Source organism: Cryptotermes secundus, unplaced genomic scaffold, assembly GCF_002891405.2.
Source record: "Cryptotermes secundus unplaced genomic scaffold, Csec_1.0 scaffold216, whole genome shotgun sequence".
Taxonomy (NCBI): domain Eukaryota; kingdom Metazoa; phylum Arthropoda; class Insecta; order Blattodea; family Kalotermitidae; genus Cryptotermes; species Cryptotermes secundus.
Window position 1 is genome coordinate 254,736 of NW_019727090.1, and position 25,518 is coordinate 280,253.

Genomic DNA, 25,518 nt, shown 5'->3' on the forward strand with positions numbered 1-25,518 from the left:
TTATTGTACCAAGTATTATGCACAGCTTACATTCGATCTGCTTCTTATTGCGCAAGTACATTGCAGGATATATTTAAACATAAAACCGGAGAGCGAACATGTGAACATGATTCACCCAGCAGCGCGAAAGTTAAAGGTTGCTGGGCTGACAAACGAATTATTGCAATAGAATATCAAAAACTTGCACGCCAAATTTATGTAATTGTTTCAGTTCAGACATTCAAGGAAACTTTTAGAACTAAATACCATCGTTTTATCCATGAAACAAACCACGCTGCAGCCCGTTTTCTCTTTTGAAACTTCCTAATTTTTAGGAAGTCTAATGCTAATGCAATTCCATAATAAGTAATTCGAAGTTTCAGCATCATAAATATTAAAGCCCACCATTTGACAGCATCTTGAGCCAGTTCGCCTACGAAATTTTCAAAATATCTTGGAATTCCGAACGTTTTGTGTATGTTTAATAACAGAGAAACTTTTCGCGATAACAGACAAATAACCCCACGACATACCCAGTGCCTACAAGACCATCTGTTATCGCTATGGTATGCTCACCCTCCTTGGAAAGCAACGGTATGAGTTCATAAATTAGTAGCACAGCATTTGTAAATTCCTATAGTAATTTTACTTCTACCTATAATCGATTTCATGGCGGTGCCTTCGTCCCTGTTGTTATGTTATTTATATGATTGTGGAATACAATATAATCCTGTAAGTATGCCGGAAGCACTTGCAGAGTAATCACTGCGTTTTCTGTACGGTCCATGACGAGATGTATGCAGGACAATTTGTGAGAGTTACGTACAAAATATAAGAGGCTTAAACTTGGCGGGGGTCAAGTTTACAACCGTTCAAGTGACTAAGCTGCCATTGTAGCATAAGTGGTCTGACAATAAAGTTCGCGAACTCATCAGGTAAAAATGCTGCATACGTCATTGCTGAATATCACTGTGGTCGCGTTAACAGTATTGCCCTTGGGAAGCTATGTACCAACGCCAGCGCTAAGTCTACCCTTCAAAACAATTTTGGAACTGGTTTTGTGGAATGGCCTTCAGAGCTGCTGTCGTATTATTCCTGATGCCATCAGTGTCATCAAAATGCCTTCCTTTCAGTATTTCCTTTATCTTCGGGAACAAAAAATCATTGGGGGCTAGATCCGGAAAATAGGGAGGGCGTTCCAGCACAGTTAATTATTTACAAGCTGAAAACTCCCTCACAGACAGTGTTCTTCGGGGATCTCCTTTGGGACCATTTTTGCACACTCCTTCCTCATGTCAAGATCTTCAGTTAAGATTTTCTTAGCTGTTTCTCTGTCTCTGTTCGCTTGCTCTGCTATGCCCCTGACAGTCATCCGACGATGTTCAGGCACAATTTGACGAACTTTTGCAATGCTTTCTTCAGTTTTGCTCGTTGCTGGCCTTTTGATCTCTCTTCGTTAGTGACACTTACTTTTCCCTCAGAAAAAATGTATCAGTCACTTGTAAACTGCTGTCTTCTTCATAGCATTATCCCCGTAAACTTGCACTAACATCTCACAGATTTCGTTTCCGCTTTTGCCAAGTTTAATAAGAAATTTAATTTTCGTTCCGACATTCTCGCGACGGCACATCAAAACACACTCAAACATTAACAGACGCCACTCAGAAACAGATTGCCATAGTTCAACAACAACAACACAGATGTGAAATACTGATATACCAACGTCATCAAACCTTACTGAGCAAGGAAATCACACGCTGGCGAGTTCACGAACTTTATTGTCAGACCACGTAAGTAAGAGAGACATGATCTGCTTTGCAAAACCGGGATTGTCAGAGGACTTGTATGTAGTGCACAAGAAAGAATTTTCAATAACATGTTACATGTGCAATACGTAAAGTTGACAAAGGCGAAGCCTAGTCATTAAAGATAAACCCATCCTCTTATCAGAGAGGATGTTACATATGGACTATGGTTGTGATCCTAAAGGGGCTTGGTGCCATGACGAACTGAATGGCGGTAAACCGTCAATCGTAAAGAAATTCTGAGTTACGAAAGCTTGACAAAAGCGATGCTTGCTCGTAAGAGAAAAACCCATCCTCTCGTCAAAGAGGATGTTATATGTACATAAAGCCTATGGCTGCAAGGGTTCAGTCGCCAAAACAAGTCTTTGGTCGTGAGTCTCAATCGGCTTGTCGCCAAGACGAAATGATTGGCGGTATACCACCTGTCGTAAAGTAACTCTGACGGGCGCCGTCATGATTTTATGACGGAAGGGGAAGGGCAGTTTTACACGGAAAAGCAATCAGAAAATTTGCTTATGAACCTACGTTGACACACATAAGACCGAAGAGTTATATCTTCTGGGATACAACGCCATGCAGTCGGCTGAACATTAACAGATGTTTCAGAGGAACATGTCATCTCCAACTTCAGTGTCGAAAAATTAGCCAAACAAGAAACCAGAATGAAGCAGGTAGCAAGCAAAGAATTTACGATTATTTGTACTATTCGTCCTAAGGTATTCAGCGTAGAACAATATATTTTTTAAAACTATTTTCAGTTGTTATCATTAATATTTGGAATGTTTCCTCCTCTTTCTCGATTTTGATTTTTTTTTATCCGAGGACAGCTAAGATACCCTCCTTGTCGGGGCCCACGGAATTACCTCGGTGTTTCCTGAACAGACTGATGGTAACCATGAAAATCCTTTATCAAAATAGCCGGTAGGTCATCCGAGATTCCAACCGTGTCCCTCCCGTATACGACTATTACAGATTTACATATAATGTTGTGGGAATGGGTGGAATAGCGAAGTCGCTATAGCTACTGGCTATGGGATGGACGACCGGGGGGTCGCAGTTCGAATCCCGGTAGGGTCAAGGATTTTCTCTTCTCCACATCGTCCAGACCGGCTCTGGGGTCCACCCAACATATCCTATGGGCACCGAGGGCTCTTTCCCCGCGGGGTAAAGCGGCCGGGGCGAGAAGCTGGCCACTCACCTCCAATTAGTGCCGAGGTCAAGAAAATGTGGATGCACTACCCCATATTCTTTCATGGCGTAGTGTGCTTAATTGGTTAAGCACAGGAACACCTTTACCTTTTTACGTTACACCCTAAAGAGAACAATAAATGTGCTCTGTAGAAATACTGTCTGCTGGTTACAGACATTTAGGATCAATGAGAAATATTCCTGTCGTCGCAGTCTGAGTCACTTTTCTCGCCTTCTCGCCACGAGGCAGTCTACGCGTGGCTCGCGCACCTCGTGATCGCTCGTGACGCAGTTGCTGTGTGTGTGTGTGTGAGAGAGAGAGACACGTCGGTCAGTCCGTTACAACGATTATAGCTGTTCCGTCCATCTTGCTTTTCGCGAATATTCGTGCTACGTTAGTAATCGGTGGTTCCGGCAGGGAGGGAAGGTTTTGCTGTGTGCGAAGTGTCTAGGTTACTCTGCGGTATTTAGAGGAATTTTATTGTGGTTATATACGTTACACTATGAATTTAAGTGGAGTTTCAGCATGTGTAAAGTATCTTCTGTTTATTTTCAACCTCATATTTGTGGTGAGTGTGAATAATATGATTCTATGATTCGTCCCAGACTGTAATTCTGATGCAGTATTGTGGGCATACACGTAATAATCCACGTGTAGCGGTCAAGTTAATGTCAAAAGCCTAGACTTTTAGTTTTTATATTATCACTTTCGCCATGCGTTTTAAAGCCGCTGAATAATTAGCTGTTAGGGTTATTAGCAATGTTGGACTTTGTATGTTTAGTGGAAATCTAATTTTCGAGATTATCCTTGATATGTGTGTGCACTGACCATTTATCCAATAGTGTCCAGGAAGACAGTTTTTAATACTTTCTAGGCCTAATCCAAAAATCATAGTGCAGTATGTGTGGTTAATATACTGTACGTTCCATAATTTTTTTAAAGTATAGCAATGGAAAACTAACCAAGTCTGAATCTGGTAACAGAACCCGAAGATCCAGCATCACCATTAGATGTTATCCTGAGCCAGTTCAAGAAGTTCTGCTACTAAAAGTTTACATGCAGTTCTTACCCCCCCCCCTCTTTCCCTTGAATTTACCGTTGTATCTTATTATAACAATAAATTTATATAAGGTAAAAGTTAGGTAAAGCTATCCCCGTACTTAATTAATTAAGCACTACGGTCTGAAGACGTATGGGGTAGTGGAGGAAGCCCCACAATTCTTCGGCACTAGTTGGAGGTGAGTGACTAGCTTCACGCCCCGGCTGCTTTACCCACAGGGTAAACAGACCCAGTATGCATTGCATAGGCTGGGTGGGCGCCAGGACCGGCCTGAACGCTATGGAAAAAAGTCTCTTGCCCCTGACAGGAATCGAAACCCAGTTTCTCGGTCGTCCAGCCTGTAGCCCAAGTGCTAAACAAAGTGAGCTAACTCGACGCAAGTTTGCTAGAAGACCTACTTAAATAACGAAGTTCTGTAGGACTACGCCGTTCTATCTCAGGAAATGTCTTAAGGCGCATAGGAACTTTTAGAAACAGGAAGCAAATGTTTTATACGATATGTTTACAACAGTGAATTTAGACAATCATTTTATAATTAATTCGCACTGCCCAAAACAGCAATGACTAAGCGTTTCCAACCAAAATTAAGTCTTTATAACACAGTTCTTCAGGAGCCAATACTTGGTAGTCGACAGTTTCCCCGTATTGTAATGAACCCGATAGTTCATTACTCTTCCATGCTACTTATTCAAGGTCAATTTTAAATTTTATTGCTCCACCAACACTTTTTTTTTTCCTTGACACTACAGCCCCAGTGGGCCTAGGCCTACCTCCATGAACTCCGTTCACTTCGGTTTTTCTAGATCTTACACATTCGGTAGGACTCCTTGGGCGGGTGATCAGCTCGTCGCAAGGCCTCTACCTGTACACACACACACACACACACAAATAAACGCACACACAAACTAAACATCCATGCCCTGAGTGGGATTCGAACCCACGATCTCGGTTTCCAAGCGAGCGAAGGCAGTACATGCCTTAGACCGCTCGGCTACTGTGACCGGCCCATCCACACTTAGATCTCCAAAATAGTTTCTTCCCTTCGGGGTTGCCTTTCAAAATTGTGTATGTATTTCTCATCTCTCTTATGCGTGGCACATGCCCCGCGAATTGCATATCCTCTTTGATTTGATTAATCAAATATTTTCAAAGCGTACAAATTATGAAACTTATCATTATGCAGTTCACTCGAGCCTCCTGCCACTTATTTCTTCTTAGGGATTGGGCACACCAAGGAAACTGGCAACCGCAAGGCAACCGAAATTTCTGAGAAATATCGCCGATTTCAAGCATGCAACTGGTTTCCAGCTTAGCAGGCGCACACTGAGGAAACTTATGCTTGATTAGTTGCTCGCATCATCTTAAGTGTGTATGTTCGTCCGACGTAATGCATGATTGTATTTTTTAATTTCATGCACTTAATGGAAGATAATAATACTGATCCTGTCATAATATGGTGATAGTTGAGACCGGTTTAGACGGCATGAGAAGAGAGGAGGACGACCATAAGGAAAATATAGCGATGTTAATTAATATGTTTTGATTAAGCTCAATTGATTTTAATCAGGAAATTTCGCGTTCACACGCGATACGAAATTTTGACATACATACTTACTTACTAATGGAGCTGAGACCTTCTTGAGGAGCCGCCAATTCTGCAGCTACTCGAGAATTTCCCAGCATTTTATGGAACCTGAAGGTTCATTACCGTGTTAACAAGAGCCCTGTCGTGAAATAAGACGTCGAGGCGTATTCTTGCGACGTCACTATTACACAACGACGTAACTATAACACAAAACGTTGAACAAGTCGTTTCACAGTCGGTCTCACCGTGTTTTGTACACAAGACGTTCCCTTTTCAATGAAGGTTATCCAGTTTCCGGGATAACGTCGTTACTGCCCGGCAAATAACACGCAACGACTAGTAGAGCAAACGCTATGCAATCATGGATCGTAAGTCAAGGAATTAAAGGGGAAAGATGTCTCAATTCCTCACAAGCCCTCCACTGGTCCCGATCCTGAGCCAGATCGATCCAATCGATACCATCCTATCCTATCTCTCTAAGGTCCATTTTAATATTGTCCACCTACGCCTTGGTCTTACAGTGCAAAAATTTTAGCAAGATATAAGACACCTGATGATGGCCGTATCATGTTATGTAATGTGGAAGAAGGATGACTATATAATAAGGTGTATTTAAGACGGAAATATATGTGAAATAAACGATATATTAATGCAATAGAGTGCTTAAATACAGTATAAAGTAAAAAAAGTAAAGCTATCCCTGTAACAGGCCGTGAAGGCCCATAGGGTTATGATACGTTGAGGGTCCCACATTATCTAGACAGTCAGCTCAAAGATGGTGGTAAGGTCAGCCTTACGCGCCGGCCGCGCTTTACTCCCCAGGAAATTTTTTTAATTAAGTCCTAGTACTCATTTCTGTTAGAGGCTGAGTGAACCCCAGAGCCATAGTGCGGCTGGAAGGATTAGGCGAATTGAAAAAGTTCCACGACCTCATCGGGACTTGAACCCGCGACCTTCCGGCTTGTAGCATAGCTCCTCAACCAACTACGCTTAAATACAATATACGAAAAGAAAACACTGAGTGCATCCATTCTTCTGTGACGATTTAAACTTAAGTGCTTATATTGTTTCGAAAGAACTTAACCTGGATCCAGACTCCTTCGTCTCATGCGAAATTCTTTCGCAAGCCAAATCTAATTTGTCCCGGCTAGCAAAGTCTCGGTGGTGTTTGTCATGCTTAGTGAACTGCACAAAAACAAAATTAGCAGCTTCATCAACCTTTCGTGCCACTTTAACAAACAAATGAATCACTGAAGCGCATTAAAGAACAGCTGATACTGGGAAACCACGCGGAAACGCAAGTTTGAGAAGACTGACGTGCTCTGTTGCCTGGAAATTGAGTTCCTCAGTTTCCGCGAGTTGCGTCGCCATGTCCTGAATTTGCCCTGATCCATTCACTAACATGTGTTCAATTCAGGCTGATAACAATTCTCGGAAATTGCGTGCGTCAGTTTCATCGGTGTGCCCTCGGCATTAAGTTCAAATATTTTCGACAGCACCACGTTCTTAAACACCCTCACAGTCTGTGTTGTTCCCCGTTATGTGAGAGACAAAGTTTCACACACATAAAAGACACGAGATAGAATTATATGTAGTTTTGCATAAGCTTGTTTTAATTATACGATTTTACACAGACGGGAAGGCAAATGATTTTTAACTGAACGGTAGCAAACATTCCCCGCTTAATTTCTTCGTGAATCAAAGTTTTATTTGTTGAGCTTGCCATGTCTAGGAATTTTGCCACATTTTCGAAGACTTATTGAATGTCTGTATTGTCACGTGTTGGGTATGTCACGCGACAAATAACTCCACGTGGGTCACGGATTTAGCGAATCTTTATTGGAAACTCACTCTTACTCTCTTTACAGTTATTATCAGTTGTAGTATCACTTGGCTTCTGTCTCAGTATTCAATCCTCTAATACGAGCGATTGACGGTCAGTCAGTCAGTAAGTCTTGGTGTCGAGCCCCATCTGGGGCTCATGACCAGGTATTTATTATTTATTATATTATTATTTTGATAACCTGAAAATATTTAAAAAATTACCTGTAAAATGACCGAAAAAATCCAGAAAAATGACCTAAAATATGACCCAAAAATGTAATATGCAGGGCCCGGATTTTGATGACTGAAAGTATTTTAAAAATGACCTATAAAATGACCGAAAAAATCCAGGAAAATTACCTAAAGGAGAAAAGAAATAACACTTCGCTCCCATATTATTCACATTTCAGAAAACATATGAAGAAAAATTCACTAAAATGGACAAAAATGACAAGAAATACCGTTAAAAGCCCCCAAATTTACAAAAAATTTCCCCCAAAATGAAAAAATGACCTTAAACCTAAAAATGCCAAAAAAGACAAAAAATTACCCATAAAATTGACATTTCTGTAACCAGCAGCTCATATCCGAGATTTATATATAACGATAATTCGTTGCTACCATTTGTCGCTGCGGGAACTCCACAATTTCCACGTATTCGTTGTCGTGGAAGTGTCCGTTCCGATTGTAGCGGTTGTCGCGGTGATGGACGTAAGATAACTCGTCACAATATTATGAATATGACCTACATGCTGGCGGTTTTACATAAGTATAAGTACTTACTGTTCTCTGCATTTACTTCCAGTTCAACGTATTTACTGGCGTCTAGTACTAGCGCTTCTGTGTCAATTTTTGTGATATTTATGTTTTCGCACAGTACCTTAAAATAATCATTTTCATGTTTTAATAAAAACAATGACATCGGGTATTCTAGAGGTCGGATTTTGTATATCAGTATAATTAAATTTCATTTTTATGATATCATTTAATCTTGTAATCTGTATTATTCGATTGGTCGATACTTACTTGTTTGTAAAGTAAAACTGAATACAGGTGAACATTTTTAGTTATGTGGAGGTTCTGTCTTCGCTACAGCGATCGTGGCAAAGGATATCGATGAAAATTTTTCGTAAGGAGGTAAATGAACGAATGCTACAGCCACCAGTTATTGCCAGAAGACGCGAGTATAGAAAGAATTACCCAGACTTCGTAGACGCGAGTGTAGAAAGAATTACCCAGACTTTATAAACAGTAAATATTCTTGGCTGTTTTCCTCCCGAACTAGAAACTAAAACAGGAATGTCACTGGGGACAAAATCAGTATGTATGAAGTTGTAGTGTTGAGGCCTTAAGTACGGTTAATCTTTCTTAACACACGCGCGTAATGAGGCGGTGCTTTCTTTCGGTCCGCGTCCTTAACCTCGGAGTCTAGTCAGTCGAAGACAACGGAATTTGATTTTGTGAATCTACGCCACAGGATCCAGGGGCGATTTTGTTTTGAATTTTATTTTGGTTCGCTTCGTTCCAGCGTCAATATAACCCCTGCTTTAAATTAAATCTAAAAATCAAACTTTGTAAAATTCACATTATGAAGGAAACCGTCATACATTTCGACTTCAGGGCACTTTGCGCGATGTTCTTGGAGATGGTCGCCGTAGCGTGTATCTAACTCTGTGGCTTTCCTCAGTGGTATAGGGGTTGCCCAGTCAATTTAAGATTACCAGACGTATGTCATTGTAGGCATATTGGTTTAGGATGTCATTTACAGGTCCATAGGCCTGAGTTACTGCTGCTCTCAGTCTAACTTTCTGGTTCTGAAAAATACACCAAGATTCCGTTTGTCAGGCCACTTTACAGTCTCACATACATAATTTTCTATCCATCTGTATACCATTTTATTTTTGGTATTGTCATTTTGGCGGTAGGGCCTCATTTAGTAGGCCCGTTGACAGCCTGAGTTATTGTTAACGCTCTAAGGGTTGTCATTTTATTCTCATCATTTTACAGTCTTAAGACGAGTGTCTCTGCCAGACTCTTTTACAATCCGACATACGTACTGTCCTATCTAATTCTGTGCCTCTTTAATGTTGTGATTTTAATTCTCAGTGTTTTAAGAACTCATTTGCAGGCCTATAAAGGGCTTTGGGTTTGTTAACGCTATTAACTCTTATGGTTTTATCTGAATCGCATTGGCGTTTAACTGGATTATGTCAGTGAGACCCCTTTACAGTCTGTCAGTTACGTCTGTTTCATTAATCTTTAGACCTTAACAGTTAAAGATATTTGTATATTAGTCGTATTCGGGCGCGAATAGCCTTTGACGCTGAAACGGCCGGGTGTTGCGAAGTTCACCACCGAAAGTGCCATATTTGCGTGCACCAGGCTTCAGTTTTCACCCATGCGAATCGCCAACACTCGGCTGTCAAACAGTGAACATTGAATAACTGTCATCAAGGAACAGGCTTTCGGGCGCAGAAAAATGATTTACGTATCCCGGTCGCTTTTGAAGGCTACTGTTTGGCATCCAGCTTAAAATATACTGCAGTTTTTATCATAGGCTGTCCGTACTCTGCTACCAGCTACGCCTCTCCAGAAGAAAACAGCGTAAATACGTTTTATTCCCTTATTCTATTATAACAGTTTCTTTGCGAATACTTGCAGGTCTTGTCACTTTCAGTTTATATCAGAAAACAGATTTCCCTCATGTAGAAATGTACAGAAGATGCTGTGATGACTCTTAACACCAGTCCTATCTGCTAACAAAAGTTACCATAATTTCCAAAGTACATGCGTTGTCACTTCTCGGAGCATTCTTCAGCCGGTCAAAAGCTACACATCTGCTGGTGCATTGTACGCGTCTACCATGAATCTACAATCGAGCATGAAAGTAGGGGACTACTGACAGACACGATTTAAAGGAAAACAGAGCTGGTTACTTGTTTTGGATTACTGTGTATGGTATTTAACTCGATACGATAGCCGTTTGTCTGCTTTCAGGCGCACTCGCAACTCTGATCAACCCTTATTAAATTCCCTCAGTTCGTTCGTCTGTCCGTCTCTCTCAGTGTTTGACAACTCAAGAACCGCTTAAGGGATATTTATAGAATTTCATATCGGGAAGTTTTACCACAACTAGTCAAGACATTTCATTTTGATTAAAAGCGAACAAAAACGACGAACACTTGTACATAAAGACCTACAAGTGTATTTGTGCGTGTCTGGAATGTAATTTGTTAAATATTCATTGGAGAGGGAAAAACTTAAAAGCGTCACAATTCTGGCTGGGAAGTCTCTTCCGAGCCTGACTCTTGAACGACGGAATATAGAGATATGTGTGATGGCGCTTGAAGGAAAAATTGAAGGATCGGAAGTGGATGAAACTGGCTTAATATAGTGGACGTGGGAGTTGTAAATAAGAGCCAGGATATCTCAGTCGATATAGCAACGGGCTACGGGTTGGACGGCCAGGGTTCAATTCCCAGCAGGAGCAAGAGATTTTTTCTGTACTCCACAGCGTCCAGATAGGCTCTGGGACCCAGCCAGCCTCCTGTCCAATATGTGCAAGGGTTTCTTTCCCCGGGGGTAAAGCGGTAGGTGCGTGAAGCTGACCATTCGCATCTCTTTAGTGCTGAGGTCAAGATAAGGACAACTTCACCTTTAATTGGGAAGTCTGAATAACGGTATTGAACCTGCAGGATGTACTGCCTCACAGTTTTTCTTCCTACGAAGTTCTGCGGCATCTCAGATTTGTACTTGGATTAGTCTCCATGAACTACGCCATAAAGTGGACATCATTGCTGCTCCGTATTCTGAAGGTCCCGGGTTCAAATTATGGCATGGAGTCCGGCTATCGTGACTAAGGTGTTTTGCGGTCTTCCTTAGCCCTTCCAGACCAATTGGGGCACGATTTCTTCCTTCCAGGCCCTTTACAATTCTTTATTCACTAATCCTACCATTCGATGCTGTATAGTTTGAGCTACTGACAGCGTTGGGTGGAGAGAAGTGGAAAAGTTCGTCCAACAAAAGGTAAAAAGTAAATTCGTGTCGGTGCTTAATTAAGCACTTAGCCGTGAAGTCGTGCAGAGGAGTGGGTGTATAAATCCAGGCTTCCAACAGAAGATACAGCGAAAACTGGTGTGCAGGTAGCATATAGGCCTTCGGTGGAAGGCTGGCATAGGAAAAATCCTTGAGAGCAGTTCCGGCCAGGGCGCAAAGTGTGGTAATCTACGTGTTGCCAGATAGTTTTATCAGTAGAGAAGCACATGATAATTATATGACTCACAAAAACAGAGTACGCAAGCGCATGGCATGACCTTATAATATCGCAGTTGAATAAACAGCCATTGAAAATACCTGTCATGTGACTGACGAAAAGTTGGCTTATCGTCATTTACAAGTATCTCACTTAATATACGTAAATTACCAGAGAACACAGATGAAAAAGAAAACTTGTCGTCTGCTACTTGTGGTTCTGTTATTAACAGACACTAATTAACTAATTTTCATTAAACTTTGTATCTCAGGGCCAGGGACCTTTCCGTCGTCAACAAAACCTACAAGGCTGTCGTTCGAACTTGTGACGCGAGAAAACAGTAAGGTCGTTCAGTGCTGGGTCTTAACGGTTTTATATGTTTGTGAATTTAGAATGGACGCCACTTCTATTAGGGAATGAAATATTTTTGGAAGCGAGCCAGGATAGTGCAGTAAAGTCACTATAGTATGAGCAGCCGGGTTCAATTCCTGGTAGGGGTAGAAATCTTTCTCTTTACACTCCCGTGCAAACCATAACTGGGGCTCACACTACTAACTATGACGGGTACCAGAGTCCTTTTCCCCGGAAAATATGCCAGGAGCATGAAGCTTAAGCATCAGATGCCGAATGCTTGGAACTGTACGTTTACCCCCCATATAAGCCTGCATGACACGATCCTTATGTACAGGGGCGCTTTTCCTTTATGTGGGTACTCAGTAAAATGGAAATTAACTGCGGTCATGGAAATTTTTTGGTATCATGACTAGAATTGATGCATTATTTTAAGCAGGCGCAATTAGGATGCCTTTTGAAATTTTTAGTTTCTTTTTGTCTCCTGAATTTGAAGTCTCACCATGCTAATCCCGATGGAGTCACTGCATTTTTCAGGTGACCTAATCCTTCCAGCCGCACCATGGCCCTGTGGTCGACTCAGCCTCTAACAGAAATGAGTACGAGGAATCGTCATGGGGGGGTAAAGGGGTACAGATGTTTTAGGCTGACAACCTCACTGCCATCTATGAGCCGATTGTGTAGAAAATGTGGGACCTTTGACGTCTCACAACCCCATGGGCCCTCACTGGCTGTTACAGGGATAGCTTTACCTTTTACCTTACTATGCTCGCCGCACAAAATAGTTCAGCCATTCTGTCATTTAAGACCGAATACAAATGAGACAGTGATTTAACTTAAATTTGTTTGGGCTGTCGTGGGCCTCAGTGTCGCCAGTGAATCTTAACTTCTCACGGTTCTGATGTGACTCATAACCAAGTTTCTCCATGGAGAAGTTTAGTTGCTAAACAGCCCAAAGAAGAATTCGAGACAATGAAGAAGAACAATTTTTTTTTCCTCTGTCTGAGATGACAGTCCTTAATACCAAAACCGAAGATAAAATTTGTTGGATTTGAGGATCCCGAAGCAGAGACTATAAAGAGTATTATCTTTTGGGATGACATACAGTTAGATGAACCACATTTTGATAGACAGAATTCAAGTGTGCTTGATGTCTGGTCTTTCATGAGAGTGGTCTGTAATACCCATCACTGTCGTGTGGTGGCAAAAGTTAGGGAGAGGCTGGCAGTAAATAAACGAGCAACGCAAAATCTTGATACAGAGCAATTCAATCTCAAGAAATTACACAAGGTAGAAAGTAGAGGACACTATCAAAGTAGAATGTCAAACAGATTTGCAGCTTTGGAAAACTCAGATGATGATATGGATACTAGCAGAGCCTGGCAAACTGTTAGAAAGAATAAAAAAAATTCATCCAAAGAGAGTGGAGGCCATTACGAACTGAAGCATTATAAATAATGGTTTGACAAGAGATGCTCAAAATCATTTGATAAGAGGAAACAGGGCAAATTGCAGTGGTTACAGGAGCCAAGTGAAATAAATGGGGGTAATCTGAACAATATAAGACATGACGCCAACAGGAATTTTAGGAATAAAGAGAGGGAATATCTGAAAGACAAAATTAATGAGCTTGCAACGCACAGTGAAAGCAAGAACATTGGAGATCTATCATCATCATCATCATCAGTAATCTGTCAAGACGACAGGTCCACAATCTCTTTCAAAACAATTCCTCCACTTAATGCGATCTAGAGCTTTCTCCTTCAAATGACAGTATCCTCTTCTCTCCCCAAGGTCATCCAGCATCTTCTTACGTCTTCTTCCTCGTCTTCTTGTCACTTCTATCCGCCCATCTATCTTTCCTTCGATAGCTTCTTTTAGAAGGCAGTTTCTGCGTAAAACATGACCAATCCAATTATCCAATCCAATCGGATTGGATTGGAGATCTATAAATTTAAGAAGGGTTAACAACCTGGAACTAACTTTGTTAAATGATGAGAACTGTGATCTGTTTGCAGATTCCCACAACGTTTTGAACAGGTGGGAGAACTTTTCTCAGGTATTGATTGTGCATAGGGTCAGTGATATTAGGCAGACAGAATTACATACAGCTGAGCCGTTAGTACCTGATCCTAGTCCTTTTGAGGTTGAAATTGCTATTTCAAATTTGAAAAAGTATAATTTGCCAGACAGTGATGAAATTCAGGCAGAACTGAATCAAGCAGGAGATGAAACATTATAGTCTGAGGTCCATAAACCAATTAATTCGATTTGGAATAAGCAAGAATTGTCAGATCAGTGGAAGTAGTCTATTACTGTAGCAATTTACATGAAGGGTAATGAAAGTGACTGTAGTAATTAATGAAGCATATCACTGTTACCATCATACAAAATTTTATCCAATATCTTTCTCTCAAGGTTAAGTCCATATGTCGATGAAACTATTAGAGATTATCAGGGTGAGTTTCAACATAACAGATGAAGTACTGGTCAGATTTGTTCAATTTGTCAGATACCAGGCAAAAAATGAGAATACAGTGAGGCGGTACATCAGCTGTTCATAGAGTTAAAGTTGATGATTCAGTCAGGAGGCAGGTATTTTACAATAATGTGTTCATTATGTATTTGACTAAATTCAGATGTTTGGAAATGACAGTAGCAGATCAAATTTGATTCATGAGATAAGCACAGATTTAATTCAGGTAATGCGTGCACCATTCAGTCCAGAACCTTTTGTCTTTTAGTCTCCTGTCCAAGCATAACAGATTAAAATATACAAAACTATAATTTGCCTGTGGTTTTGTATGGGGGTGAAATTTGGGCGCTCATGTTAAAGGAAGGGCAAGAACAGGGTGCTGTATTTGGATTGAAGAAGGATGAAATAATAGGAGGTTAGAGAAAGTCGCATAACGGAGAGCTTCATGATTTGTATTCTTTGCCAAATATAATGTGGTTTGTGCTGAGAGGTTATAACCAGGACAATTGAAGCAATGAGTTCAGTTGAGTTCTATATGGGAGGCTGTGAAGGTAGGCCCTCAGCGCGTGAAGCTGAAGCATCTCCATTGTTGAGAGCTGTTAGCAAGCAACAGCTAGTGAAAGCAGACTGAGAAGACTTAGCATGTGCTCTAATGATTTGTAAAGTGTGTAGATCAGTGATAGTGCTATAATTGCTTGTAGCTCTGATCATGAAAGTATAAGTGATCGATAAATCCATTCTCCAATCGAAACACCATCCATAGTCATCCAGAAATCTGACAGTACATTTATCCAAACTGGCATTTAATCCAGAATCTTTACACATTCTTAAAACCCTATGAGTCTCTCTCTCTCTCTTTTTTTTTTTTGTTCCCTTGTTCCCTTCCCCACAAACAATGTCTGTAAATACCAGAGCGTTTGCCAGCCTTTTTCACCATCTTACCTTTCTGTTGTTTTTCATATTACCATATCCAATATCATGTTGCACATTATATGGATTAAAATACTTCCCTGTCTACTCTTCTAAAATTCTGAAACCACTCAGATTTTGCCATCTGTAACCATGCTGTCTGTTTTCACCTTATTCTCTCCATTAGTCCTTTGAAAATGTTTTCTTTTCCTTCCAACTTTCTTGGCTGTTTTTATGTTATCAAATTCCTGTTCAATGTCATTCAAACAAAATATATGTCTTTGCCAAAATTTAATTTTTTCAGTTACCTATGAAAAATAAATTGTTGATGTATTATCCCTGAAACCATATCGTTCTTCACTTGATTTATTTTTCCACCTGTGTTCATGGTTTTAAATTTATGATTCTCTGAAATACAAACAAGATGTCGCTAAGTACTATGAGCCCCATAGAACTTCTACATTGTTTTTATATCCTTTTCTTCCACTTTCTTTCCTTAAGGAAGGAAAATTCATGAGGTCATGTTGCTGTATGCATGCGTCAGTTCATGTCAGCCCCAGATTTCAACTTCAGAACCAGTAGACCAATTTTTATGAAATTTCATATGAATATCAAGACATGAGAAGCCACCCAAACATCATACTTTCTAGTTGTGATAATTTCAGATCTCTTATCATACTTTACAGTTTCATGCAATCAGTAGTAATGACGTGAGAGATGCATAAAATTATTACCACTGTACATAGCTGGGGTCTGACATGAACCCTGAAAATGAACAATTAATTGGAATTCGGCATTTACTGAAGATATGAATCTAATTGTACTTCGGAGTTCACACTGCACAACTGTCATTATCTGTTCTTGTATTTCATTAAGTAGTATTCACTATGTGAAAAAGTGTTTGGAATAAAAATTGAATGTTCTCAAGATCTGTATTTCTTCATGTGATTCCTTAAGCCATTTTTGAGAAAATTAACAAAAGTGTGTTCTAAGCTTATTTCAAATAGGGGTTAGAAATTAATATAAACCACAATTCAGTTTGACCATCAATAGTCAGTTTATCCCCAAATCAGATATTGTTGCAATCCACTGAGTAGTTTTTGAGATGAACCAGGTGAATGAGTGGGCAGATTAGAGCACCACATTATGTATTCTGTTAGCTGCTTTGTGGTGGTGGTGGTGGTGGTGGTGGGAGGGACTGTAAACATCAGCGTTAGTTTTGCTGAATTTACATGACATGCGGAAAACCACAATGGACAGCCAGAATTTTTTAAAGGTGACAGAAGAAGTCTTTTTGCATAAACCATCAAATTGCAAGAAGTTCACATCAGAGCTGTAAAATTAATTTTAATATTTTCTTCCCATGTAGACTTAGGCGTGTATATTTTCTTCTTTTGAGGTTCTCCTATCACAATTTTATATGCACTTTTCACCCTGAATGTTACCAAACAAATTGGTTCGAACAGTAATGCCTCTGACCCATATTCAGAAGGTGACTGGTTCAAATCTCAATTGGGGCACTGATTGTCCTAACAGAGGTTTTTCATAGTTAAGTTCCTCTGGATAAATACCAAGCTAGTACCTCAGACTGGGCCATAACTTCTTCCTTCTACATAGTTTCCAAGTCATTATTCACTAATGGCCCTACTTTTTGGAAGTATAGCCTGAGCTGCCAGTTGATTCATTAATAAACCATAAGTAAAAAAATTCCTGAATGAAACCTTTAACTTGTGATTTAAGCATTTTAACAATATTAGATGAGTACTAATTATGATATTGTTTAATTTATGTCTCTTGTAATTCATCATAATTCTGTTTCAGGTCACAGGTATTGCAATCCTCATTGTGGGAGCAGTAATTCAGGGTGTTTATCTCACCTACAGCTTCATTCTGGATGACAAATTCTTCTCAGCACCGGCTTTACTCATTGCAGTTGGTGCTATTGTGCTCATTGTTTCGTTCTTTGGGTGCTGTGGAGCTGTAAAAGAAAACCACTGTATGATTTTGACTGTAAGTGTTTGTGACTCATAAAGGTGTTTTGTTAATGCATTTCAGTGCCTTAAACCTATACCATGAGGTTCTCCATTTAAAGATCAAAATACAGAAGTTCCATATTTTACTATCTGTTGGTATGTTAACTTACTTACTTACTTACTTATGGAGCTGAGCCCTTCTTGAGGAGAAGCCAAATCTGCAGCTACTCAAGAATTTCCCAGCATTTTATGGAACCTGAAGGTTCATTACTGTATTCACAAGAGCCCTCCACTGGTCCGTATCCTGAACCATATCAATCCAATCCATACCATCCCATCCTATCTCTCTAAGATCCATTTTAATATTGATCACCCACCTATGCCTTGGTCTTACCAGTGATCTCCTTCCTTCAGGCTTTCCCACCAATATCCTATATGCATTCCTCATCTCCCCCATTCATGCTACATGCCGTGCCCACCTCATCCTCCTTGACTTGTTCATTCTAATTGTACTTGGAGAAGTATACAAGTTATGAAGCCCCTCATTATGCAGTTTTCTCCGACCTCCTGTCACTTCATCCCTCGTTTTTGGACGCCAGACGAGACGACAGAAGGTTCTGGACTGAATGGTAGCAAGCATTACCCGAGTTCAATCTCCTCTTAATATCCTCCTGAATCAGGTTTTGATTTGTTATCATCGTTCCCAAGTATTCGAACTGTGCCACATTTTCAAAATATCTGTTTCCTTTCGTTATATCTTACATTAAAGGGGTTAAAAATCAGTATCCCTTCTTTAGCAGGCCTACATATAACGAATTCTTTTGCATTTTACCATAGTTCATTTCATTTCTTTCTTAGTCAGTACATAGACAAACATGCATAGGAATTGCTACATGTTAGATTTAAATACTTGTATTGATTGTAATCAGGAAACAATCAGATGTGCAGGCATTGTTTTCACATGCCCCACAGCTAACCCAAAAATCTCTTCCTTACCTAGCACATATAGTGTTTGTGCTTGGTCTTCATGGACACATTAGTCAAATGTGATTTATAGAATGCAGAGCTTCTGTGGGCTGATAGCTGTTCCATTATGGACCATACACAAATTAACTTTCAAGGGAGATTTGCCACAATACAATATCTGAAAACGAAATAACTGGACTAAACTGTAAAGTTAAAAAAAAAGTAAAAGTAAAGGTATCCCTGTAACAGGCCGTGGAGGCCCATAGGCTTGTGAGATGTTGAGGTTCCTGCGTTTTCTAGACAGTTGGCTCATAGATAGTGGTAAGGTTGTCACCGGCTGCCCTTTACCCCCAAGAACAGTCCAAGAATATTGCTGGTACTCATTTCTATTAGAGACAGAGTGAACCCCAGGGTCATAGCACGGCTGGAAGGCTTAGGTAAATTGAAAGAAATCCACCTCATCAGGATTCAATCCCGTGACCTTCCAGCTTGTAGCCTAGTGCCGCAAAGAGAATTACTAATGACCTTAGTGAGTATGACCTCATTCAAAGTATTCCTCTTCTTACTTTGTAGACAAATTCCAATGCCCTTGTCATGTTGGGGTAAAGTGATTAAAGATAAAACCCCTTCAAAGAGATAATTAATTTTGGGAATATGAAAAAGTTGTATGAAGTTAGGTCATGGAGGAAAACATTAAAATTTGTTTCTTGGCCTAAAATCACATTACTCAGAAGTGCTATGTGCTAAGGGGTTTTGTCATGATAAAAATCAAGTTACTATGCCATAATTGATTGTTTTCAAGAAATCCATTGCCATGGAGTGTTAAAAAATTTAAAGACATTGCCTGGTTGACGGTTTTGGAGGAACAAATTTGTAGCAGATAATTCCTTTGTTATGAAAAGGGAGACCCGCGTCGATTTTACCTTTGATTTTGACATCAACACTACTTCTGCCTCAGAGAGTGGCCTTTTCCATCAGAAATTTTGGAATTTTGTTTCTGAGTTTTACTAGAAGATCAAGTCTCATTTTGAGTCACTGTTTTTTCCATAAGGTCTGATTCTTCTAACAGTCATACAGAAACATCTCAGCAAATTTCATTTGTCATGTTTTCCGACAACCAACTGACTGACTGACCGACCAACCAAAACATTGTGCCAATAAAAAGAGTACTACCACAAAAGAAACTGAATCTCAGTAACTGTTCAACACAGTTATGTTGACTCATAAGCCACATGGTTCATCATGCACAATTTCAGTAGTATTTCTAGTTGCTGCATAAAATATCGACATACTTACTGGTTACACTTCATGCCAGTATCGAAAGAGTGATGAATCCTGGTTTATAATTCAGGTCATGCAGGAATGCAACCACAGGTAATTTGAAAATGCTTCTTATAGAGTTGTGGAGTCAGGATATGGTCTGGATTTCCAAAAGAATATCAGTTTTCTTGACTAGTCGAGTTATTGTATAATCTTGTCAAAACATCCTCTGTACCACATAAATTATCACTCTCCTTCTCACATTGAATATGAAAGCTACAGATATTTTAATTATCGTACTTCTTCTCAAACCATGGTATTAACATAAGTGTGTGGTTTTTCCACAGTTCTCCATTATGTTGCTGGTGGTTTTCATCTTGGAACTGTCTGGGGGAATTGCTGGTTATGTGCTCAGAAACAGTGCACGTGATTTTCTTAAGAGCAAGCTGAATGAAAGCATGTACAACTACAGTAAAGATAATGAGACGCATGAGGCTTGGTTTGTACTACAGACTACAGTAAGTTGATTAAAATGTGGTGTTGACTCTTAGACACACAATAAGAGTGAAGGAGGGAATGAGTAAAACAGAAACTGAAGGAATACTTGAGTGAGCAAAAGAATGAATTAACGAATGAGTGATTACATGTACAGAGTAAGTGAATTAGCAAGAGAACATGCGACTATAATAAGAGTGAAGAAATGAATGAGTGGAAAATAAACAGAGAAAGCTCCAAGAGAGCATATAAATGTGCAAAGGGCAATGCATAAATGAGTGATGGAGTGAATGAATTAAGGAATGGGAAAATGAAAGAGAAAGTGGTGAAAGGATGAGAGTCTGTGGATGAGCGATGGAAAGAGTGAATGTATCAGTGGATTAAGTAAGCATAGGGAGAACTGGGGAGGGAGGGTGTGTGACTAAACGAATGTGGGAGAGAATTGTTGAGCGGGGGATAGAGTGAATGAGTGAGTTGTTGAGTGAGCAAGGAAGCGAATGTTAAATTAGTAAATGTTAAATGCAGAAACCTAAAATTTAGTCCTAAACATCTGGGCAATAAATACACGTCTACCTTTAAATCTATCAAATGGCAGTATGTCTCAACTGCTGAGATTAGAAAGATAATCAAATCTTTGAAAACCAAGTATTCACATGGTTATGATGAAATTTCCACTAGAATTTTAAAAGCAAATATGCCATATATAACTTCGCCACTAACTTACATTTGTAACCAGTCCCTTGCCCAGGGAACGTTTCCAGACAGAATGAAATTTGCTGTCGTTAAGCCAATTTTCAAAAGTGGTAATAAATATGAACCAGCCAACTATAGGCCTATTTCATTATTGTCAGCCTTTTCTAAGGTTCTTGAAAGGGTTATCTATAACAAATTGTATGAACATATAGACAATAATCTTATATTGGACAATAATCAATATGGTTTTAGACCTAATTCATCTACAGAGAAAGCATCTTTCAAATTAATAGAGGAAATACTAAAAGCAATGAATAATAGACAGTTTGTTGGAGGAATATTTTGCGACTTACACAAAGCCTTTGATTGCATCAATCATGATATACTTATCAAAAAATTAGAGTTTTATGGAATAACTGGCAAATTTGGTGCCTTAATTAAATCTTACCTGAATGGAAGATATCAAAGAGTAACCCTTGTCCCTAACAGTTCTATTAATAGCTCGTCTAGTTGGGCAGAAGTAAAATTTGGCGTACCCCAAGGTTCAATTCTTGGCCCACTTATTTTCCTCTTGTATATAAATGACATAACTAAGGTTTCAATTAATGGAACAAACATATTCTTATATGCAGATGATACAAGTATAATTGTGACTAATCCGGAATACGCTGACTACAAATCAGCCATGACCAGAATATTTTACAATATTAATACATGGTTCAGAACCAATCTGCTAAAATTAAATATTCATAAAACCCACACTCTCCATTTCACTTTAATGAACTATGAGGATCATAATATGCATAATAATATTGATCAAAATTTACCAACTAACTTAGAGTGTATTAAATTTTTAGGCCTAAATATTGATAATAGGCTGTGTTGGAAGTATCATATTGATTACCTGGTTACAAAATTGAGTTCGTCTTGCTTTCTCATGAGATCAGTTAAGCCTATGATATCATTAAGTAGCTTAAGAATGATTTATTTTGCTTATATACATTCTGTGATGACATATGGAATTATCTTCTGGGGCAATTCTTCATACATGACGAAACTTTTTATGATCCAAAAGAAAATTATAAGGATTATGATGGGATTAAAGAAAAGAGATTCATGTAGAGACTCTTTCAAGGAAATGAAAATTCTGCCTTTGTGTTCGCAATACATATATTCCTTAATGCAACACACTACAAATAACATGCATTTGTTCACAAGAAATACGGAGGTTCATAATATTGGTACCAGACAAAATGTTAACCTATTTCCCCCGAGTACTTCTCTTACTAAAGTTCAAAAGGGTCCATATTATTCTGGTATAAAAATCTACAATCATCTGCCTAAAGAGCTGAAACAATTATCTAATAACCAGAAATCCTTTGAACGTTCCCTAAAAAGATTTTTACATGCTAACTCTTTTTATACATTAAATGAGTATTTTAATTACAAAGGCACATAAATTTGAATGCTTAACGCCACATTTTAATATAGTTGGTAAGGGTGATGTGAAGAGTTGTATTGTGGCTACTTGTGACTTATGTTTGTTTACTTTTTTTGCCTTGTATTGTTGTATGTGCTAGATAATTAATGTGGGTGATCTTCGCGGTGTGACTTGTGTGACTTTGTGTATGTCTTTGATGACTAATTCCACATCCTGGGTTTGTTCCCTGTATGGATGTTTATGGAAAGTGGAGGATGTGTATGTATGTATATGACGAGTCCTGTATCAATGTATTTTGATTTATGGGAAAATTATATTAATTTTAAGTTTTTATAGTAATGCACTTTTTAAATTATGTTTAGTTACAATTGTAATAAGCTCTTGTTTTTTTTTTTTTTTTTTTTTATATTACCTATGTTAGTTAACTGGTGTGTGTTATTTTAGTTGTGTGACTTATGTAATCTATTACATGTATACATCTATAATCAAATGGACTATTTCCACATCCTAGGATTTTTGCCTGTATGGATATATGGAAAATAAAGGAAATGAATGAATGAATGAACATGGTCACTCCAGGGTGGAGGGGACAAATTGACTAAATGTCCGTACATTTGTTTCAGCTGGAGTGCTGCGGGAATAATAACTACTCTGACTGGGAACATGTCTTCCACAACGAGTCTCTACCAATGTCATGTTGCTCGCCATCTCATTCTGCAATTGGTGTGGAGGTGTGTGACACACATTCAAAGGATTTACATCGTGAAGGCTGTTTGAAAATGTTTGGTGAATTTGTGATGGATCATGCTGCAGTGCTGGGGGGAGCTGGAATAGGAATTGCCTTTATTCAGGTAAACCATTTTGCTCTGTAGGGTGTTCTTGAGATGGAGATATTTATTCATCTGATCAAGATATTTCCCTGCTATTTGGAGCCCAAATGTGAATAAATATAGTGTTAAACTTCTTGATTACTGAGGAAGTTGGTATGCCCTTGTTTACTTATGTCGCTGTCCTGAACGTACTTGTATATTCAAGTCCCACTGTATATATGATACTTATAGAATTGCAAGTGGTCATTCATTTGGTCTGGGCAGCAATATCAGGGTACTGTATTCTGTTTGTCCCATTATTACCCTTCATGGCCGAATTACTGTAAGGTAGTGCATGGGCAGGCTGGGTAATCAGGTGCATCCCATGATCCAGACATTATTTCCAAACGATGATGTTTTCCAAGATGACATTGACCCCATTCACATAGCTGAAACTGTTCAGTCATGATTTGAAGAAATGAAGGCAAAATTTGACATCTCCCTGGCCAGCACAATCACCAGGTTTGACCATGAACCACTCTAGTCAGTTTTGGAGACTAGAGTGAGGAATAGATTCCCACCTCTAACATCTCTAAAGTAACTTGAATATGTAAGATTTGATGTTTTCATGGCGGTGACTATGAAGAAAGCAGTCTTCTGGGATGTGGCACCATGTAGATGTGGTGTTAACCGATGTTTCGGAGGAACATATCGCCTCCATCTTCAGGGTCTGGTTGTACTGGTTCTCACAGTCTCTTCGCATGTGGATTTCTTACTTTTCCTTCTACCCTGAAGATGAAGGCGATATGTTCCTCCGAAACGTTGGTTAACACCACATCTACACGGTGCCACATCCCAGAAGACTGCTTTCTTAACTTGAATATGTTTTACAAAGAAGAATGGTATAAAATTCTGCCAGAGACTATTCAAAACTTGTACGAGTCCATTCCAAGGATTGTGGTTGTATAGAGGCAAATTGTGGTCCAATACTATATTAATAAACAAATGTGTTCAGTATTTTTGTTTTCTTTATTTTGCCAACCCCTTGAACATGCATTGCAGATTTATTTTTGAATAACCTTTTAAAAAGGGTAAATTTTTCTACAGAATTTTTGCTGGTTGGATGAGAATTGTAGGTGCTTCAATACTGGATAGCTGGGAGTTTACTGTATATAATATTTTCTAAAATAATACATTTTACTGGAGCAAAACTAGAATAAAAAAGAATACCTAAGAACTTAGCGACTACACGTGATAGTATGATTCAGAAGTTTCAAACAATATGAAAAGGAAATATTACAGTGGAAACAATACAGCTAATCCTCTGAGTCTTCCCTGAACATTTCAGATAGTTTCCTATTATGGAGCGTGGAAATTCATCAGTATCACCACAGTTGCCTATCCTAAATCATAACCTGATCTGTTTCAATTCAGTATTTATTCGAAATCAATTTCAGTACTTCAGTCAAGTGGATGGTGTTTGTAATCTGTATTCAGGGGTTCTCAACCCAGATACCTGGCTATCATGACTGACGTTTTTCATGGTTGTCCTCAATTCCAGTAGGAACATAGAAAATGCCACAAATACCATAAAATAATCTTTAATTACTACATATCACATCTTCCCAATTTATAATTCTCAAACATCCTCTTGTTCAACACTATATTATCTGTGCAACTGAGAATTTTTCTTTCCTTCTGTTATTTGTCGACACTGTCAGTATTGAGACAATATATTATCAGTGATATGATGATTAATGAATGTGAAGCAGTCGATGGAATGGTAATTGGCAGGGGAAACTGAAGTAGTTTTAGGCAACCTGCTCAGTACCATTTTGTCCAACACAAATGTCAAATGACGTGACCTGAGATCAGACCCATTCTGCAATGGTGCGAAGCCAGTGACTAACCGCCTGAGCTTTGGCATAGCCATGCAGTTGAGAAGGCTCCAATAAATGAACTAATGTAGTAATATTTTCTTACCATATTGTGACATGTTGACCCCTACCTTCCCAGCTGCACGTAGCGGTAACGTAGCGAGTAGGTGAGTAATCACCCCGCATCCTGGTAGCTATGCAACGCGCAACGCGCGGTGACGTCACCGAGGGATATCGCGGTTGCTAGGCAGCAGTCAACAACTCCGGACAGCGTGGCTAGCAACAAGGCACCAGACGACAATTGTCCGATCAAGGCTACATAAGGAGCAGCGAAGGCTATTCACAGTCAGTCAGTCAGTCAGTCCTGGAGCTACCGCCGAGTGAGTCCTCGAGCTACCTCCGAGTTAGTTCCGAGTTAGCCAGCAACCAGTCAGTGGTATTGTGGCATTTGGAGTGTACTAATTGTGATACTGCAGATAGCAGTAATCGTAAATCTGTAATTTGGGTGATTGTAAGTGCGAATGTGAAATAAAATTCGCTACATCAAATACCTCATGAAGTCATTTGTCGCGAT

The 25,518-nt window shown here is 39.4% G+C and overlaps 1 protein-coding gene across 1 annotated transcript in view; it reads left to right on the forward strand.

The window, feature by feature from the left end:
• Positions 1–3,296: 3,296 nt before the first annotated feature.
• The window catches only part of LOC111864337 (CD63 antigen), a 24,646-nt gene continuing 2,424 nt past the window's right edge, over positions 3,297–25,518 (forward strand). Inside the window, exons 1-4 of the mRNA XM_023851524.1 lie at positions 3,297–3,541; positions 17,252–17,440; positions 19,977–20,147; positions 22,882–23,109. Of these exons, the coding sequence (XP_023707292.1) occupies positions 3,476–3,541; positions 17,252–17,440; positions 19,977–20,147; positions 22,882–23,109 (654 nt within the window). The 5' untranslated portion in view covers positions 3,297–3,475. The remainder of the gene's footprint in view (positions 3,542–17,251; positions 17,441–19,976; positions 20,148–22,881; positions 23,110–25,518) is intronic.